At 45.2% G+C, this 20,986-nt stretch overlaps 2 protein-coding genes across 9 annotated transcripts in view; one reads left to right on the forward strand and one right to left on the reverse strand.

The window, feature by feature from the left end:
• Mbd4 (methyl-CpG binding domain 4, DNA glycosylase) overlaps positions 1-4,891 on the reverse strand; it is a 13,570-nt gene extending 8,679 nt beyond the window's left edge. For 2 of the 5 annotated variants that reach the window (XM_055604267.1, XM_055604265.1), the window contains exons 1-3: positions 4,643-4,891; positions 1,952-2,176; positions 342-1,165 (exon numbers count right to left, since the gene is read on the reverse strand). In XM_055604267.1, coding sequence (XP_055460242.1) covers positions 342-1,165; positions 1,952-2,176; positions 4,643-4,728 — 1,135 coding nt within the window. In that variant the 5' untranslated portion in view covers positions 4,729-4,891. Of the gene's footprint in view, positions 1-341; positions 1,166-1,951; positions 2,177-4,188; positions 4,607-4,642 lie in introns of those variants that run through there. The other 3 variants (XM_055604268.1, XM_055604266.1, XM_055604269.1) reach the window with 2 other exon arrangements.
• A 205-nt stretch (positions 4,892-5,096) lies between these two features.
• Positions 5,097-20,986, forward strand: part of Ift122 (intraflagellar transport 122) — a 67,905-nt gene continuing 52,015 nt past the window's right edge. For 3 of the 4 annotated variants that reach the window (XM_055604222.1, XM_055604223.1, XM_055604225.1), the window contains exons 1-3: positions 5,097-5,217; positions 14,580-14,646; positions 16,193-16,277. In XM_055604222.1, the coding sequence (XP_055460197.1) occupies positions 5,177-5,217; positions 14,580-14,646; positions 16,193-16,277 (193 nt within the window). In that variant the 5' untranslated portion in view covers positions 5,097-5,176. The remainder of the gene's footprint in view (positions 5,218-14,579; positions 14,647-16,192; positions 16,278-20,986) is intronic. The other variant, XM_055604224.1, reaches the window with a different exon arrangement.

The raw sequence follows: 20,986 nt of genomic DNA on the forward strand, positions 1-20,986 counted from the left end.
AAAAAAAAAAAAAAAAAAAAAAAAAAAAAAAAAAAAAAAAAAAACTGGCTTAGGGACATATGCCTTTAATCCCAGCAACCAGGAGATAGAGGCAGGAGGATACAATTTCAAAGTTATCTTCAGCTATACAGGCTTCAGATCCAGGCTAGCTGGGATACACGAAACCCTGATCTCAAAAGTCACTTAGAGGGCAGATATTGGGATCAACTGGGAGACTGTATCTGACACATGGCTCTTCTTCACTGTGCTCCCTCTCTCAACCACATCCAGGCAGGACATACAAGATCTGGGAGGGTAAACTGTTTACCACACAGTTACCAGCATTTTCATGTACTGAGTACCTCGCAGTGTCTCAGAAGTGAAGTGTTTCTTGGCTTGTGAGCAGCTGGGCATTTCAGAGCCTCCCTGCACAACGTCGATATGCAAATGCGCCTCCCCCTCTTCAGCTCCCTTCGATCTGATTTCCTCTGATTCTAAAAAAGGCTGTTCAGGCTTCGCATCACCTGCTTCTTCAGTTGAATGTACTTTGTTTGTGATGCCAGAAGTTAGCTGTGTGAAATGAAGATCTGACCCTGGAGTCGGAGGTTTTTCCTTTCCCAGGCCCTTTTCCTCCCCAGCCATGAGGACAGTCTCAATCATGCAGGCCTCTGAAGGGCAGAGGGGTCTGTTGGGTTGACACTCACTGTCAGCACCTGCTTTCTCAACCACAGGGTCTCTTTTTCTGTTTCTTCGAGCAGAATTGGAGAGATTCTTCCTGCACCTTTGTTTGGTTTTCTTAGTTCCAATTTCTTTCAGAACACTCACCTTTCTTTTGGGCTTTCTCATCTTCCCAGAGCCAGTATCCCGAATGCCCTCATCCTCTTTCAGTAGCAAATGATCAGAGTTTGACAGTCTGCTGCTATCTGGTGACTCTGAATTAGCACTTGGCAGAAGCAACACATCTGCTTTCCATTTGCTTCGTGTCCTGAGCTTCTGGTTTGAAATGTCGGTTTTATTTGGCTGCTGGGAAGTCAGAGCTGCCGAGCTTTGGTCTTTATAGGCTGGCCTGATGCCCCCTTTAGATAGTACAGTAAAATCAAAATCTTCAGGCTTAAGAAAAGTCTCCCCAGTTTTGAGAAGATAATTAGCAAGTGAACGTTTTGATCTGAACTTCAGTCCTTCTGGGCTTCAGGAAAAAAACAAACAAACAGTGAAACATATGCTGGTAAATAGGAATGACTTTTAAAAAGAACTTGACTAGGTTAAGAACACTGGCTGTTCTTCCAAAGGTACTGAGTTCAATTCCCAGCAACCATATGGTGGCTAATAACCATCTATAGTTGAGATCTAGTGTCTTCTTTTGGCACACATGCAGGCAGAACACTTTATAATGAATAAATAAATCTTTAAAAAACAAAACAACTGGACCACATTTCAGATTTCCAATTAACAGTTTCTAAATATCACCAAAGATGTTTGCCATTTTAAAGCAACAGAAAGTGAAAATGGTCCCTTTCATATGATAGTATAAAATCAAGACAGAAATATAGCTTAAATCCAAATGTATCATTATCAATGAAAGCAGGATCAACAACATGTGTGACTGTCCCCCAGTCACTTGCTACAACTAACCAGTGACACTGAAGGAACAATAATAGTTTTATAGTACTTTTTTGGACAGTGTTTCTCACTGAACCCAGACCTCACTAATTCTAGCTAGTCTAACTAGCAAGCTTTCCCCAAGGATCCCAGCTCTTGCTCCTGAGAGCTGGAATTACAGGCAGCTGCCGCACACACTCAGTTTTGTAGATGGACTCTGGGGATCTGAACTCAGGTCCTCATGCTTGCATGGCAAGTGCTTTATCTCCTGAGCCGTTTCCCCGGACCAGAAACCTAAGATTCTTGCTATCCTTCCCCCTTATGGACAAAAATCATTTGGCTATGTTTTTATTTCCCTTCCCTAAATGCTTACCTGATAAAGTATACATCAAATCTTCCTGCAGTTTTCCCAGATAACCTCTGCTTCACAAGTCTTGCCCATCCACACGAGACAGGCTCATGACATCCTGTCACCACGGTACCAGTAAACAGAGCAGAAGCAGTGGGTTCCTGGAGAAGGGAGCTACACTCACGGCTCATCACCTGTTCCCTTCCATCTTCCCCTGCTCTTGCCAGTCCAATAGCCACATCTTCCTTGCTGGGAAAAAAAAAAAACAAAAAACAAAACAAACCAAAGTGATGAATTCATTTAAAATTTCTTTTACCCTGCTTACTTGACTTCTATCCACAGCAGTATAGGACTGCATACAATATTCAGATCACAGGAGGTAAGGCTAGTCAGTGAGCTAGCCTTGGTGCCTTAGCACCTTCCCCTCTCTGACAGCTTCTTATCCTTCAACGTGGGTATTTTATTTCCTCCCCCTTGGCTTTTAGAGACAGGGTTTCTTTTTGTAGCCTTGCCCATCCTGGTCTCACTTTGTAGACCAGGCTGGCCTTCAACTCACAGAGACTCAATGGACTCTACTTCCCGGAGTGCTGGGGTTAAAGGCGAGTACCACCTCAGCTCTGCTCAACATGGGTTTTTAAATGCTAGGAATCTCTACACAGTAACAGTTGAAGACACCTGCTAATATATATTTAAATTCATCTGATAACAGCTTTCATAAATTTGAGAATTTGAGCCAATAACGGAAGTGTTCATCTGAGATCAGTGGAACTGCTTAAATGGATCCTCCAACCCTCTCTCCTGCAAACATGTGAGGGGACATTTCACATGTGTGCTTTTTGGGAAACATTACCATTTCCATAAAGTGGTGTAGCCCTTCAGAAGGTACATATTTTCTAGTAAGAACTTCCAAATCACTCTCAGTCCTGATTCTCATCACTTTGTGAGGTTAAAATTTACTCTTATTGGGGGCTAGAGAGACGGCTCAGCTGTTAACAGCACCGGTTGCTCTTCCAGAGGTCCTGAGTTCAATTCCTAGCAGCCACATGATGGCTCACAATCTTCTAACTGCAATCACATGGACCTAATGCTCTCTTCTGGTGTGCAGACAAAACACCCACACATATAAAATACACAAATAAACTTTAAAAAACCTTACTCTTATTGAAAAACGGTATAATAACAAAATCAAATCACTTGCAGAACTGATACCAAAACTCAGGCCTGCCTAATACTTCTCCCATACTATTATGGGAGGAATAATCCCCACAAAACCTTCAGCCCAGTGTATCCCTACCCATTTAAAGGACTTTATTTATTTTTATTTATGTGCACCATGTCCATGCAGGTGCTGAAAACCTTGGTCCTATGGAAGAACAGTAAGTGCCCTTAACAATTGAGCTCCCTCTTTCCAGCCTTGGGTACAGTCTATTTTAATTACTAAACTGGACATTTTAAAAGGTGACTGAGGGGCTGGAGAGATGGCTCGGTGGTTAAGAGCACATATTCCAGAGGTCCCCCAGTTCAGTACCTAGCACCTACCTCAGGCAGCTTATAACAGCCTGCAATTCCAGCTCTGGTGATTCTGACACTCTCCTCTGGTGTCCACCAACACCCATGTACATACACAAACTGACACAAGTAAATATACAGTTTTTAAAGAAGTCTCTAGAAAGACCATTTAATCTAACCTGTTTTCTACAAGCAGGGAAATTGAGAAAGAGCTAGAGACTGACCAGTTAGAACCACGGCATTCTGATGGAATTTGGGGCTGAATATCAGCCAGAAGGGTCTTTTTTTTTTTTTTTTTTTTTACTTCGGAATTTTTTTTTAAAGATTTAGTTATTTATTATTTATACAACAGTCTGCCTGCACACCAGAAGAGAACACCAGATCTAACTATATAGATAGTTATGAGCCACCATGTGGTTGCTGGGAATTGAACTCAGGACCTTTGGAAGAACAGCCGGTGTTATTAATCTCTGAGCCATTTCTCCAGCCCCTTAGAAGGGTCTTATAGGGAGACAAGATAACTGAAACTTGAGGGAATCACCACAAACTCGTCGGTTAACAAAACGGGTCAAAATCCCGGCTCTACTATTTATTATTAGCTGAGCTTCCAAAGAGAAGATCACTCTGAGCTCAAAATCTCTTTTCTCCATCTGTAAAAAGGAAGTAATAATTAAAAAAAAAAAGGTTTCGTTGTTGTTGCTTTTGAAACAGGATCTTATGCACCCCAGGCTGGCCTTGAACCCACCACGTACCAGAGGCTCATCTTTAACTTCTGATCCTCCAGGCATGCGCCACCAAACCCGGGTATTCGGTGCTGACGATCGAACCCACAGCTTCGTGTTTATTAGGTAAACACTCTGCCAAATTAGTTAAATGCCCAGACCTTAAAATTCTGTTGAGCGGTCAAGTTTTGGGACATGCAAATAGGCGTATTTTCGCCGGGACGCAAGAGTGGCTTCCTCTGTGACTTTTTATAGCACCGTTTCTGAGGGGCCCTTCCGGCCTAGGCTAACCTGACAACATCACACAACCTCCCTTGTCCTCCAAACCCCCCAAGTCAATTCGGCTAAGGAATCAGGCACACCCAAGGCTGTTCCCACTGCGGCGACAGCTCCAGGTGTCCGTCACCTTGTGTTGAAGGTTAGAAAGACCCACACAAGAGCGACTCCCTGTGAAACTGAGGCCCGAGAGAAGTTAACAACTTGCCAGCGGTCCCAAGGCGGGTCTGGAACTAGGCTCTCTCCAGGGGTGATGGAGGAGACTGTGCTGTCCCCACGGTTTGGGCCCTCCATCCCTGCTGCTCTGATCCACAGGGCCACAGCTCAGCTCCAGGCCGAGAGGAGGAGTAAAACGTGAACACAAATCAAAACAATGGGCGGAATCCAAACACTGACGCCAAAGTCCGTCAGTCCTCACAGTCGCTTTCCCGCCGCCGCTTCAGCTACAGCAGTCACGGCCAGGGACCCGCCAATCAAATCTTCCATCCTCAAGATGCCCCGCCCCATCCACCTTCCCTGGCCAACTGCGAGGGTCATACTTCCGCTTCCGCCTCCTGCGTCTCCCCCCCCCCCCCCCCGGCTCTCGTTTGGACATGCGCGTTTGGAGCTTTGCGGGCTCAAGCGTGGCTCAATGCGCATGTGCGTTGCTAAGGGTAGCGCAGGTAGCCTAAGTGGTTTATGGAGAGAAGCCTGTTGCTGCCGAGGCAGGGAGGAGGGGCCCAAGGCGTGACGGGAAACAGCGATGAGGGCCGTGTTGACGTGGAGAGACAAAGCGGAGCAGTGGTGAGGAGCGGGACGCTCGGGGACGGCGGGGTAGGCGGTGGGAACCGGTGCGTTGCCATGGCAACGGGCCTGCGGCCTGGGCTGAGGACTCTGATGCTGTCTCAACATCCCAATGGAAAAAGAAACAGATTCCTGGGCTTAGGGACCACCTGAGGCGGCGATTTTGCTGGAGCGGTTTATACGTTATCACCCTCCAGTCTTGCTCCTCTCTTTCCAAAATCCCGCTTGAACTTCTCTGACCCACCACAGTGTTTTCTCAGCTTCCTAACCTTTGCTACATCTTCAAAGTGCTTCAAAGTGTTTGTTTACCTGACACTGGTTAAGTGCCCCCCGCCCCTCTTGTTTTTTGAGACAGGATTTCACTTTTAAAGCTCTGGCTGGTCTGGAACTCACTATGTTAACCAAGCTAGCATTGACCTCTGCTTCAGCATGCACCATCATGCTTGGCCTACCTCACTTACTTTTTGTTTGTTTTTGTTTTTTGAGACAGGGCTCTGTGTAACCCTGGCTGACCTGGACTCACTCTGTAGACCAGGCTGGCCTCAAACATACAGGGATCCTCCTGCCTCGGTCTGCCATGTGCTGGGATCAAAGGCGTGCACTACCACGCTTGGCTTACCTCACTTGCTTTTATTTAAACATAATGTTTTTTTTTTAAGATTTATTTATTTACTTATTTATACATACATACATACATACATACATACATACATACATACATACAGTGTTCTGCCTGCATGTGTGCCTGCAAGGCAGAAGAGGGCACCAGATCTCATTATAGATGGTTGTGAGCCACCATGTGGTTGCTGGGAACTGAACTCAGGACCTTTGGTAAAACAGCCAGTGTTCTTAACCTGTGAGCCATCTCTCCAGCCCCTTAAAAATAGTTTTATGCAGAAAATTATTCCATCTATGAAAAACCAATATCATGCGTCCCAAGTGCAATAACTAAAACCCTGAAGCAGGAACAAATGAAACAGTGTAACTTGCTTCCAGAGTGTTTACAACCTGAACTGAGATCTGCCTTGCCTCAAGCAAGATATGTAAGATGAGCATCAAATCAAGACATTCTCCAGATTAGAGAGTTTGAGAATGGGGTTTTAGCAGTTAAGATAGAGCTTTTCCTGCACAACCATGAGGACCAGAGTTCAGATCCCAGCAGCTACATACATGCTAGGTGTAACCCTATGCAGTCCTGTAATGAGAGGGAGTTGAGACAGGATGTATGTGGGGTTTGCTGGCCACCAGTGTAGCCAAAAAGGGGGGGGGGGGGCTCCAGGTTAAAAGGGAGACCCTGCCTAGGAGAAACAAGGCAGAAGAGAAGAGGACATCTGATACCCTCTGGCCTCGGCAGACCACATGTATGTTCATGTACAGTTATATATAGACACATTACACACAGGCCAATAAAAAAATAGTTTGAAAATGGATGGAAATAAGGCTTGGCCCCAGTGTGTAATCCCAGCACTGCTGGGGGAGGAAGCCGGAGAATGGGCAGTCCAAGGTCATTTTCAGTTACATAATGAGTCAAAGCCAACCTGGAGTCTCTGAGACATTGCCTCAAAAAAAAAAAAACTGGGTTGGGAAAAAGCCTCATCAGACAAAGGCACTTGCTGCCCAGTGATGAAACCTGGTGAAAGAAGAGAACCTACTCCACAAAGTTGTCCTCTGAACTCCACACCAGTGCCCCATAGTATAATTACACACACAGACACACACACACATATACACACACACATACACACAAGGTGTTACACATTAATAGTTAAAAAAAAAAAAAGAAGCCGGACTGGTGGCACACACCTTTAATCCCAGCACTCAAGGAGACAGAGGCAGGCAGATCACTGTGAGTTTGAGGCCAACCTGGTCTAAAAAGTGAATCCAGGAAAGGCAAGGCTACTCAGAGAAACCCTGTCTCAAAAAAACAACAACAAAAAAAGTTTTTTAAAAAGAGAATGACAATAGAATGACTTTGCCATCTTAGTAAATTCAATGTTATTTGATGTCCTACTCTATTTTGTCACCAAAATCCAGGATCCAGGAACACATTTGGGAAGTTCTGTCATATTGACTAGTTCTCAGGCTGACTCGGAACCTTACTAGGTGGAGTGTTCGGCTTCATATCACTCTGTCTTTCCTGAGGCTTGTCTTTGTGAAGCACTGAGATCCAAACACCCCTTAGGCTCACTTTGGAGGAGCTTGCACAGATAGCATCTAATGCTGACCCGATCCAGACACTGCCTAAGAACTTGTGTCGTTTTCCTTACTGTCTCTTCAGAGGGCCTCTGAGTAGGTACTGTAAATATTGCCACTTTACAGATAAGGAGACTGAAGTACAGAGAGGGTAGGGGTGTGTGTGTGTGTGTGTGTGTGTGTGTGTGTGTGTGTGTGTGTGTAGGAGCCAGCTTGCAGGCAGGCTCAGGTTGCCCTATTCCAAAGGCAGTTCTCTCGGCTTCTACACTTCAGTCAGGTAAGTAATGTGAATAGGCAGTCCTTACTTACGTAAGGAATTCCTGTTGCTTACAGGACATCTCCTGCATCCTACTTGAAATATGTCACCTTGCCAGCATCTTTTAATAAACAACCTTTTGGAGGTGAACAGTGGCTCAGCAGTTGAAGGTGCTTGCTGCCAAGCTTAGAGTGCACGTGGTAAAAGGAGAGAGCCAACTCCTGCTAGTTGTCCTCTGACCTCTAAAAATGCCCCGTGGTACACATGCTTCCAATAAATAAATTGTTAAACAATTAAAAAATGTTTTTGGTCTTTTGTGAGACAGGGTCCAGGCTGGCCTTGTATTTCTAGTCCTCCTACCTCAACCTCAGCAGTGCTGGGTAATAGCATAGTTTTATTACTTTTATCTTCACTCCAGTGTAAGATCACCCACAGCCAGGGGTGGTGGCCCACACCTTTAATTCCAGCACTCAGGAGGCAGAGGCAGGCAGATCTCAGTGAGTTCGAGGCCAGCCTGGTCTACATAGTGAGTTCCAGCACAGCCAGGACTACATAATGAAACACTGCTTCAAAAACAAACAAACGAACAAGCAAACACAAACACCCACAGCACAAGCTGGCGATAACTGGCAACCACCATTGGCTTCCGTGTCAGAGAGCAATAGGGAGTAGCAAGGACTCTGGCAAACTGGAAGGCTCCTTCTCTGCATGAAAGGGGCAGCTGCTACTCTGCTCCTGCCAATTACCATTGCGTAGGAACTTGGCCTGGTGTGTGCAGATCTTCCTATTTTTACCAGAAGCTAGGAATCTGCGTTTTAAATGTGAAATGTCCCAATTTTTAAGTGTTGGCACCTAATTAGAAAAAACAAAGTAAAACACCATGTGGGCCAAACAAAACATTTGCTGGTCAAATGCAGCCTGATCTGCTCTGCTCTCAACCCCTGGCAAAGAATTTTGTTCATTCTGCTCTTGTGGTACTTGATTCTGTTGGGTGCAAGTTATTTTTTGATCTGTTTATCCCAGAAGTCTAGAAACTTTGTAAAAGCAATGGCTATATCTCATTTCCAAATGTCTCTGGAGCCTGTTAGTATTTGGTTAGTCAATGCATGTGTGCATGGCAGAATTATGAAGTGAATGAATGGCCAATGAAGATTGGCTGTTTGGTTTGGGGGCTATTCCGGATCTGAAACAATCTATTAGAGTAGGAGGTACAGAGATTCTGTAGGCCAGCAGCCTGATGATGGCTGCATATGCCAGCTGATGGAATGGAACGAAACAGCAAAACTCACACCTACATAGTAGAGTCCAGCAATCCTAGATGCCCTTGACAGCCCTAGGCAGCCTCGGGCTCCTGTCTGTACTTTGGTGTCTGGTCAGTCCTTTACCCAGCAGCAGGAGTCACTCAGGACCTATTAACTGTGATTGTGTTGCTCTGCTCCTCATAAACCCAGAGTGACCCCTTTCATGTCATTTGCCGGGTGGTTTCCCCAGCCTTCTTCCCTCTAGGCTTGCTAACATTTAGATTGTGTTTTGGAGCTTAGCCAAAGACTCCATTTTCCTACCCAAAGATATCTAAATTGATTCTCTCTCTCTTTCCCTCCCTCTCCTCTCTTGCTCTTTCTTTGTGTGTGTGGTGTGTATACATAGGTATGCACATGAACTTGCCTGTGCATGTCCAAGAGGAGGTCAGAGGTCAACATTGGTATCTTCCTTTATTTCTGTCCACCTTATTTTTTTTTTATTATTTGTTTATTTTATGTATATCGTGTTCTGCCTGCATGTTTGCCTGTATAACACCTGAGTGCATGGTACCAGCAGAGGCCAGAAGAGGGCATCAGATCTCCTGGAACTGGAGTTACAGACAGTTGTGAGCCACCACGCGGGTGTTGGGAACCCGTGTCCTCTACAAGAACAGCAAGTGCTCTTAAATGCCAAGCTATCTCTCTCTAGACCCCGTTTTTTTTTTTTGTTTTTTTTTTTTTTTTTTTTTTTTGTTTTGTTTTGTTTTGTTTTGTTTTGTTTTTTAAGATAAAGTTTCAGCAGTGAATCTGAAGCTCACCATTTAAGCTAGACTGGCCAGCCATTAAACCCCTGGGATCTGCCTGTTTCTACATCTCAGTCACTGGGGTTACGAGTATGATTTGTCATGTCCGGATTTTACACAGAATGTTGGGGATCCAAACTTAGGTCCTCAGGCTTGCTTTTACAGCAAGCACTTTACCCAGTGCTATCTCCTGACCTTTAAATGCTTGCTCTCCATCTCCCTCTCTCTTTTTCTGAACTTTTAATTTTCCTTCTTCCTTAAATATGCAGCTCTAGGTTCATCTCAATCACAATGCCTTATTAAGCTAGCCCATCTTATTCCAGGCAGGCTAGCTAACATTGACAGATACTAAAATTGATTGAGGAAGCTGGGGGTGTGGCTCAGTGGTAGACAGCTTGCCCAGCGTGTGTGAGGCCCAGCACTCTTAGCACCACATTAAAAATCTAATAAGTGATATAATTTGTCTGAGATTTCGAATCGCTGCCACTCAGGAGGCCAGGACTAGGAGACCTTCCGCCTCATAAGGAGAGCTCATCTCAGACAACGTGGAGGGAAGGCTTGGATTTCATCCAGGCATGGGACGGGGGGCCAACAAAGCAGTAAGCAGGGTGGCATGTGTGGCTTGTGGTGGGTTTGAAGAGCACCTTGGGACTTAAGTGTGCAGAGGACAGTTGGCAGGGCTCACCTCTCATTTCTCAGCAGTGAAATCTGATCATGCAGTTTTGGCAGTTTATCTTTTTCATAAAAGAGGACAAGTTGGGGGAGATGCCATGGTAGCACAGACTGCTGGTGGACAGCAAGCCTTCAGCCCTATCGTGTGCTGGCTGAGGCTGGATGGCCGTGTGGAGGGAGCGCTTGCCCTGGGTGGGGTATTAGATTCTATGATAAGGTCTTAGTCGTTTCCAGTTTGGGGATTCTGTGATGTTGTGATATCATTAAAGCCTGGGGGTGGGGCTTAAAAAAACATAAAATGTTGGCAGGTTGCCAGTTATGATCTGTGTGTTTAGGACTATGTCAGGCCCCTGGGTCAAGTTGTGGATCAGTGTATTAAGGAGGCATATTACGAAGCAGTCAAATCTAGAAGACTGTGCTTGAGAGTGAAACGGAATTTTTTAGATTTCAAGTACAGCAGGAGTTAACTTGGGGCAAATGAGGCTGGAGAGATGGCTCAGCAATTAGAGCGCTTGCTGCTCTTCTTTTCAGTGTCTCCAGGTTTGGTTTCCAGCACCCATGCTGGGAAACTCCTAATCACAAGTTAGACGTGTCTGTTGTAATTTAAGAAAGTACATTTCAGGACATCCGAGAGAGTGAACTTTCACATCTGAGAGGACTGTTCAGGCTTAGCTGAGACACTTAACCGTTGAGATGGCTCAGTTGGTAAAGGTGCTTGCTGCTAAGTCAGATGACCTGAGTTTGATCCCTGGAACCAACATGATAGGAGAGAAGCAACTCCTGCTGGTTGCCCTCTCACCGCACATGCACCATGGCATTCCGTGTGCCTCCCAGATAAATAGATTAAAAAAAAATCCAAAGCCATGCCTGTAATCCCAGTGCTTGAGTAGTGGAGGCAGGAGGATCCAAAGTTCAAGCTCGTCCTCAACTACATCAACTACACAGAGAATTTGGGATCAGACTGAGCTACCTGAGACTGTGGAGAAAGCAACCACAAAAAATGCTAGGTGATATGGTTCACATCTGTAATTTCAGCATTTAGGAGGAACACCGTAAGTTTTCAAGGCCAGCCTAGGCTGCAAAGGACAGCTTGGGCCAGAGTAAGACCCCGCCCCCCCCCAAACAAAACAAACATAAATAAAACTAATTCAGTCATAGTCAGCTCTTAGAGAAGAGGTCCAAGAATCATTATGACTGTTCCAGATTTGTACAGGGAGCCATACCAAGGAATAGGTGAAAGGTGCGAACCCACTCCAAGCTAAGGTCTCATCATAAAGATACACAGATGCGGGGCACTTTACACAAGGCTGGCCCATGTTCCCGGTGTGGGATGTAGCTCTCTACCTTGTTTTATAGATAAGGCTAAAATTCAGATAGGTCAGCTTTCCCGGTCCCAGTTCCCCTCTACTTTTTCAGTCTACGACTTGCTTCTTCGATGAAACATGTCAAGGACATTTGAAAGAAGGAAGCCCAGGCCTGTTACCACAAAACAGTAAAGAAGGACGATGCAGAACTTGGGCCAGGATTTGATTCTATGCAGTTTGCCAAGCTGGAAAGCCAGACAGTCTTACCTTTGCTCAGCCTCTGTCAGCCGGCTGTGTAACAGAAGACAGCTTCTCTATATACACTTGGGTTTCCTCAGGGGGCCCGCCCTGTCTATGCCATTGTGTTGTGGGATGTGCATAGGGCGTAACAGATGCTTTCCCTGTCACAGCTCTCAACCCTTAGCAAGTGTGAGGGGTTTTTATTCAAGGAATTTTGTAGGAGTCTTCTCTGACTCTCCAATGACACACACTCAACAAAGACATAGGAGGTAAATGAGATGATACTAAAACTGCAGAAGGGAGGGTGGGGAGAGGGAAGTGGTGACCAGAGGACACCGGGTTTCACTTAGAGTGGAGGACTACATTTCAGTAGCCTCGTGAGGGCCGCCCGAAATAGATCTATTTCAACATGGCTAAATGGGTAGGTTTTTAATATCTCATTATAGTAAATGATGCTGTTGAGATTATAAACATGTTAATTAGCTTTCTACACTGCATGTATATTTATATGTTATATAAACATCATATTGTACCCTATTAATATACACAATTATTATTTGATTATTTGTAAGTTACTTTCCAAATTCCACATGGAATGCCTTGAGTAAATGATAATGCTAATGCTTTTTTTTTTTTTTTTTTTTTGGCTGGGGCCTTTTGAGAAGGCAAGAAAGCCATTGTTAATAACTTCATCAACCATGATATATACTACTAATAATGAAGGCTACAGGGCCTGAGGGTTGACAAATGGGCTTTAGGGCTGGGCTGCTAGGTCTAGAATCCTGGCTTCAGCTCTTCTCTGCAGCAGTTTACTTTCAGGCAAGTTGTTTAACTTTGTAATTTTCTTATCTGCAAGATAGGCTAGAGTTATGAGGTTGAGAGAATTTAAACAATTGAGCCTTTAAACTGTATCCTGTACACAGTAACAAATGTGCTCAGTAAATGTCAGCTACTAGAAAAGTATTCAGGAAAACATTTGACCTGTCTGGCAGAAATCCAAGAGAGTAGAGGCAGTGCAGTAGAGTGGTTAGGAGCCCAGGCTTCAGAGGCCCTTTTACTTGTTGGTCGTGTGATGCTCCTGCCTGAACTATGTTCAGTCCAGCCTGAACTATGTTGTTATCTATAAAGCAGAGTCCAGTTTGTCCTTTCAGGTCCATGGGAGACTTGTTTCAGGAACCCCAAAGGCACCAAACGGACAGATGCTCAAGTTCTCTCAGACAGCGTAATGTCTGTCTGGGGACTTGCAGAGCCTAGAACTGCCACTATGCTGTAAATCACTTCTAGAAAACATGGGAACGCTGTGGAAGTCACTTTTACACTCTGCTGTCAGGGAATAGTGATAAGAGAAAACGTACATATGCTCACTACAGACATGGTTTTTCCTCAAGGGTGTGTGCATGCATATAGATGTGTGTGTGTGTGTCTGGCTTGGAACTCACAGAGCTCTGCCTGCCTCTGCCTCCTGAGTACTGGAATTTTTAAAAATATTTTTGATTAACAGTTATTTGAACTAGTAGATGCAGAATCTACTGTAATTGTTGACTGTAGTTATCCCTGCCTCACAGGTTTATTGTGAGGATGAAACAGAATTGTGTTTGAAGAAGTTCAGCTAAGGGCTGTGATGACCCTGTCATCGAAAAGTGTGTTTTCAAACTAGTGACAAACTCCAGGTGGTTGAATCCAGCCATATTTTCACAGTGGTCACTCACTGCCTTGCCACACCCTTACTGGTCTTCTCAATATCGGACATTCAGGAATCTCTGTGATACAGCATGGCCTGGTTTGCTAGCCCCACCCCCACCCCCCACAATCAGGTGGTTCCCTCTAGATGCCTTATTTACATTCCTTGTTGTCTCCACCTGTTTGCTTGATTTCTTTTACCAAGAGCTGTACTTGTCACTCTTCTGCACTCACAGAGTCACCCCTCACTCAAACACTGTGTTCTTCATGGAGCTTCTCCTCTTCCCCACATCTTTCTCCCTTGAGCCATGCAGAGCAGCTCAGTTTCTGTGCAGTGCCCTCATCAATCCCACAGTAGTCCTCATTATTTCACCTACTCTAAGAAAATAACATTCCATCCATATCAATATGAAAGCAAAAACAGACAAACATAAAAACCATACTTCACAGACAAGTCATTACTTAGAAGAGTATCACAAGCTCAGAGCAATTAAAAGGTGAAAAGTATATTCCTTGAACCTGATACCACGGGAAGCCTTGACCACCGTGTCTGCTTCATACCTTCCCACTCAAGTGGAAATTCCTGGTGGGCAGAGAGTGACTCTGGCAAGCGCCCCCCTGTTTGTTGGTGCCCTATACCTAACAGGGACTTGGTAATGTCTGTGTAGCTGTCCGGCCTTTCCAATGGCGTGACTGGAAGAACCTGTGCCCTCAGCTGTTGACCCTTTGAATCATTTCTTGCTTCTGGATGAAAGGAAACCAGGACTAAGCTGGCTGCGGAGCAGATCATGATTGAGTGGGCTGCCAAGGTGTGGTGGTTGAGTGGAATTTGCAACCAGACACAATTCTTAGCCATTATTTTTCCCCAGCACACACACAGTGTTTCATAATGGAAATAAAGTTTGCATTCCTGGCCATTAGCAGACCTCATCATTTTGGTTCTTAATTGTCTTTTTGTCTTGTCTCCTGTTAGTATCTACGACCTCGCATTTAAGCCCGATGGAACTCAACTGATTCTGGCTGCAGGAAACAGATTGCTGGTAGGATTTTGTCTGAGTTTCCATTCTGAGAGCTTTTTTTTCTCCCTCCCTCTTCTAAGTACTCTGAAATTTGACCTCCTTTTTTTGAGATAAAAAAGGCAAGGGCGGAAAAACCAGCCATTACTTTTTAATAAGGAAGGAAATGGTCTATTTAAAACAGGTAAGTAAACTGTCTATCAGATAGGAACTCATGAACAATGCCTCCTTTGGAGTCGTTAGTCTTTCCCCTTTGAGACACTCATGCAATCGTTGCAGACAATTAATCAAAATGCCTTTGAAACTGGGTGGGTGTCAGTTCATATTTTCTTGGACCAAAGTGAAATAACAAGGCTAAAGGCTATTCGTCCAGAAGAAACCAGAAAGCCTGACCTCCACTTCTGGGCTCTGGCGCCCCTAAACAATTCCATATGAATGCTGTCCTATTGTTCATAGTTTCAAAGGCCATAGACTCCCTCTGGAACCTATCCTAGTACATAAGAGTAAGCTTCAGAGATACCTTTTTGTTTGACCCCAAACCTCTGTGATAGCCCTTCCTCCCATAAGACACTGTCCTCTTCTCTGCTATGTCCAGATACACTGACTGATGTCCATGTACTGTGTGCTAACTGCATAGTCTTAATTGTGGTTGATTGTTCTCCAGACTTCTCTCCAGGGTAAACAACGTAGATCCTTTCACCTCCCTTCATGGGTTTTCTTCTCAGTGTTCTGCCTGTGTGGGAGAGTCCTGTCCTCATTTCTCAGATGCTGTGTTTTTTACATCTCCACATATTTAGCCATGTTGCACAACTATAAAATACCCTAAATGCACATTGCAGCTGGGTTTTATAACACTCCTTCCCACTTGCAAACCCCACACTTGTTAGATCTGTGACTTTCAGAAGTGGCAACAAGTCTGACGCATCTATGTGTGCTGACATTGGTGGCAGTGTTGGCCCTGACAATTAACCATGTTGTCCATCAGGTCTTTATGAGTGCTGGCTTTGTTGGCAAGGGCCTGCCTTAATGGGTCATTCATCCAAGCCCATGTAAGGATGCGTGAAATGTACCCAGGCCTGGTTGTGTAGGCTTATAATCTCTGCTACTTGAGAAGTGGAGGCAGGAGGATCAAAAGTTGAAGGCCAGCCTGGGCAACTTAGTCACATACTGTTTCAATCTAAAAACTAAAAGAGAAGGCTGGGAATACAGCTCAGAAGCAGAGGGTTTGTCTGGCATTGTACAATGCCCCAGTACTTGGCAAGGAGGTGGGGAGAATGGGTGAAGTTTGCAGAACTTTCCATGGAGTGAAAATCAGTGTTGTTGCACTGATTTTCTTCATTGTTTTCTCAGCATTGATGCTGTGTGCCTGAGCCTAGTGCTGGCCCTCCACTTTTGCTTACCCTGAATTAAGACATATTCATTCTTGTTATGCAGTACTGTCTCTGCTTGATACTAATTTAGCAAATCAACAACTGTTGTGTTATAAAAACAAAAATAGCAGTAGCACCCTGCAGGAATTCTGAATAATGGATGTCACGCAGATAATCGATATTTTTACTCCTTTTGACAGGTTTATGACACCTCTGATGGCACCTTACTTCAGCCCCTGAAGGGACACAAAGACACTGTGTACTGTGTGGCGTATGCAAAGGATGGTAAGAGGTTGCTCTGCGTTCTGGTCTCTGGTTGGGCCTTGTAGCTGCTCAGCTTTCTTTTTAAGAACTCTGTAATCATCTTTAAAATACAGTCTGTGTGTTAGAAGATAGGAAGTAGCTTAGACTTTAGCTATTCACTGAAACAAGTTTGTTTGTTTGTTTGTCTTTGTGCTGGGGACTAAGCCCAGGGCCTTGTGCACACCAGATAAGTGTGCAGCCATTAGTTATGACTCTAGTCCTTAGGTGTGTGTGTGTCAGGCACTGTCTTAAGTGCTTGGGGGAGTTCAGAAGAAGGGCTTGTTGGGAGCTGGGGAGGAAGGAGGGAGCAGGCAACACGTAGCATGAACATAGTAAGATAACCAAGTGCTAGGCTGATAGGTGGTAAGGTGAACGCAATATGAGAATTTGGAATGCTGGGTGAGGCAGAGATCTGCTGAATTATGCAATGTGATTGTGAGATGGGCCTGTTCAGATAGGGCAGCTGGACGAAAACTTGCAGGCCTGAGGTAAAGAGATTTTGGCATCAGGCATTTGGGAGAAGAGAGCTTCTCAAAGATGAAAGAGCCAATGCAGAAGCCATTGTGTGGGAGTATACCTCTTTGGAACTAGGGCAGAAAGAATAGGGGAGAAGTGGGAGACAGGACAGAAAAGAACAGGTCTGGGTTGACCAGATGGTATCAGCATCGTTAAAACACTGGTTCTGATCCTCAGTGAAAACAGAGCATCATTGTTGGCTTCTTAGCAGATCAGGGGTCTGATCTGATTCCTATTTTATATGTGCCTTGGAAACAGCTTACCAAAGATGAGGGAGCGTAGAAAGCTGAGTGGCAAGCGTCTTCCATGACAGGGCTGACAGGGGGAGATGCTTGTGGGGGCCAAAGAAGTGGTGAGAAGTGATCAGGTTTTGGCTATGCTTTGAGGATGGAGCCAATGGGATTTCCTGGTAGGTTGGATGTGGGTGTGACCATTCCAGGCAGCCCCACAGCTCTTGACCTGAACAACTGAATGGTAGAGTTACCCTCCACTGACATGGCTGGGGCAGTTGCAGTGGAAGATCCAGAGTTCAGGTGTTCACATTTGCAGTGTGGAAAGTTGATGTAGGAAAGGGGAGAAAATTGCTGGAATACATTGAGTGGTAAGGATGTGGGACCTAGGACACAAATAGGGCTTTGCTTGAGAAAGGGACATGGCAGGCAGGGCCTATGATAGGAATCTGAAGGATCTTCTCTCTGGTTCCTCCATAGTTTAGTAATTCGAAGCCCCTGGAACTGAGAATGGGGACTGGGGAGGAAGTGTTTCAGAGTTGAAGAGAAAGGAAAAAAAAGGTAGCCTCAGAGAGTAGGAGAATGAATGCACTTGGGAGGTGCAGTGAGACCTCCAGGGTCCAGAAGGATGGTCATGAAGCTGGTGGTCATGAATTACAGGTGACATCACCTTGTGTGGTTTGTGTTCTCCAGCTACTGTGAGCTGCATTGTAGCAGGAAGAGAAGAGGTGGGTTCAGTCACAGTAGCAGTTTTACAGGCAAGGTGAAGTGAGAGCAGAGCAGAGAGGATGCATAGTTGTACACAATGACCTTGAGATTAGTGGAGATAGGCTATAAGGGAAGCAGGGCAGTGGAGAGAAGGTGCATGGGCTTGAGTGATTATTATGGGGAGGGGGCACCTGGAAGGTTGGGAAAGAGAGGAAGTGGTCAGAGAACTGGTGTGTGAAATTGAGTTTGTGACTTAAAAGTAAGTTCATGTGGGCTGAAGACATAGCTGAGTGGTAGAATACGTGCCTAGCATTCTCTTGCTCAGGCCCTGAGTTCCTTCCACAGCACTGCAAAAATTGCAGTAAAATGAAGAGAAATAGATGGTAGATCGGTAGGTAGGTAGGTACGTAGGTATATAGACAGGCAGACAGAGTTCCAGTTTTAGCCCATCCCAAAAGCTGTGTGACTTGTTAATTTATTGGACTGAGCAGGTGGCTCAACAGGGTGAAGCATTTGCACCAAGCCTGATTTGAGTTTGATTCCTGGTATCCACATGGTGGAAGGAGAGAACCTAATCCTGCAGATTGTCCTCTGACCTCCAAATATGTACTGTGGCATGCATAAGTCCATACATAGACACACTGACACACAAAATGAATTAAAAGATCTAAATTAAAATTGTGTGTATGCTCAGGTGGGCATGTTTTCATGTCACACATGTGGAAGTCAGAGGACAACTTTATGGAGACTTTTTTTCTCCATCCAGCTTTACTTAGGTTCTGGAGATCCAAGTAAAGTTCAGATTGCCAAGCTTGTGTGGCAAGTGCCTGTACCTGCTGAGCCAACTTTTGGCCCAGGCCCTGACTTTGAGCTGGTTATTGCCTCTGTCACTTCCTGTGTCAGATGTAGAGCTGGAGATGATGCTCTGACCACAGGTAGAGTCCCTGCTTCTCTGACTGCGGAGCTTAGAGGAGCCTAAGACCCAGCTTTGTAAGTTCTTTGGATGGTGGACTTTTTTGAGAATTAATGAAAGCTCTAGGCCACTCTGCAGGTAAATGCACACTTGATGTATCTGCAGCATGTTTAGCTCGAGCCTGACTTAGCCTAGTTGTTTCACTTTGGGAGAAGGTGACTGGCTGGGTCCTGGGGCAAGTTAGTAAGACAGCCTGGTGGATCTTGCTTTTTGGCAGGCAGCCTGGGTAGCTGAATTATGTGTACATAGGTGTAGGGGCTGCTTTATATCTTGAGTGTGTGAGAGAAGCCCTGTGACCTGTAGCCTGGGAGCAGTGGTATTTGTCAGCTCTGGAACTCTTATCACACATTTCATTTCACGTGGCCCTTCTTGCAACCCTCTGAAGCATGCAGCAAGTGTACTCTTACTGCCTCTGGCAGAGGGGCAAACAGGCCTGCAGCAATTATAGAACCTGACCGATATCCTCTGACTACTGTGCCTGGTCTCCCTGGTGTGTCTTGCTTTTTGTGACACATAATGATTAGGAAGTCTTAGTTCCTCCAAACTTGTCTACAACCTTAGATCTGAAAATAGAGATAGCTTGTCTCCTTGATTCTGGCTTCTGAAAGTTTCCTAAGTAATTGATGAGTCACCATGATTAAAGGTATGTAAGACAGAGTTCCTTACTCAAGAAGAACATAGATCAGTGTGAAGAAAGAGAATAACAGTAGCCATGTTTTTAGCACAGTTCTATTCCAGGCACTGTGCACGTGCACAATCTTTCTTCCCAACAACTATGATGTAAATTCTTTTATTGTCCATTTTTACATGAGGAAATTCTGGAGGTGCCCAGTAGCTATATCTGGTCACACAGCTGCTCAGTGGTATCACTGGGAATTCTGACGCAGAGACTGTGGGCCTGGGAGCCCTTACTTGTCATCCCTGATGCTCACCAGGTCAGGGAGGGGAGAGGAAATGCCTGATGGCAGAGTCTCTGACGAGTGTTGGCTGCAGTGTTATGTGGCTCACCTACAACCTCCCGTTTGAGCTGCTGTGGAAGGGACTTCGCAATGCTGTCTTTGCAGAGCCTCTGAGGGAGGACTTGTGCTCCTCTGTTCCAGATGAGGAAACTGAGGCTCTGGGAGCAGTGGCTTCTGAAGGCCACCTTCCACTTGCCTTAAGACTACAGTCTAAAAATCTAAAACAGGTTGGGTTGGTGAAATGATTCCGCAGGTAAAGGCACTTGCCTTTGCCACTCAGCCTGAAAACTTGAGTTTGATCAGTGGAACCTACGTGGTAGAAGAAAAGAACTCCCCCAAATTGTTGTAGTGCTACACCATGGGGTCTTTGTGCCTCCCACATACATATATAAAAAATAAAAATTAATAAAAACTTGCAGTGGAGTGTGCAAACCCTGGTCCACGCTTGCCCCAAAGCCCCCTCTCACCAGAGCAAAGGAAGGCTCCTGGGGCTTGCTGCCAGGTGCCCCACTCTCCACATGCTGTGGAATAAGTAAGGAGTTACGTGGTATATGTTGCCTCTTTTTAGCCTGTTCTTTCTTAAAACCCAAACAGTGTGAAATGTAACTCTCATCTGTCACACTATTCAGGCTTTCCTCTGGCTTCCCACTGCTTGGGGATAAAGGCAAGATCTCCACTATGGCCCTGAAGGCCCTAGAGATCCTTCAGTCACCTGCTTCATTCCTTTCCACCTGCTCAAGATGGGTACCTCTTGGCCTCTCAACCATGCCAGCTTTTTGATGCCCTCAAGAAGGCCTTTGCATGTGTTTTGTCCATGTGCACATCTTGCTCTTTCTTTGTACTTGGGTCAACTCTCTTTATCCTTTAGGTCTCCACTGAAGGATCATCTACATTCAGTCCTCTAGGGTAGTGGTTCTCAACCTTCCTAATGCTGTATTCCTACTTCATACCTTCTACATCACAACTGTAATGTTGCTACTGTGTGACCTGTAATGTAAATATCTGTCTCCTGATGGTCTTAGGTGACCCCTGTGAAATGGTCGTTTGACCTCCCAAAGTGGTCTCCACCCACCAGTTGAGAAATACTGCTCTAGGAGATGCTGACCCAAGAGCATAGTTTCAGTCAGGCAGAATGGGCAGGTTTTTAGAGATCTGTTGCACAATGTGGTAATCATAATTTATGATAATATACATTTTAAAACTGCTAAAACTGGGCACCGGGCATTGTGGCACACACCTGTAAAATCCCAGCAGTTAAGGAGGCAGAAGCAGGTGGATCTTTGTGAGTTTGAAGCCAGCCTGGTT

Source organism: Psammomys obesus, unplaced genomic scaffold (assembly GCF_907164565.1).
Source record: "Psammomys obesus unplaced genomic scaffold, mPsaObe1.curated_primary_1811, whole genome shotgun sequence".
Classification (NCBI taxonomy): domain Eukaryota; kingdom Metazoa; phylum Chordata; class Mammalia; order Rodentia; family Muridae; genus Psammomys; species Psammomys obesus.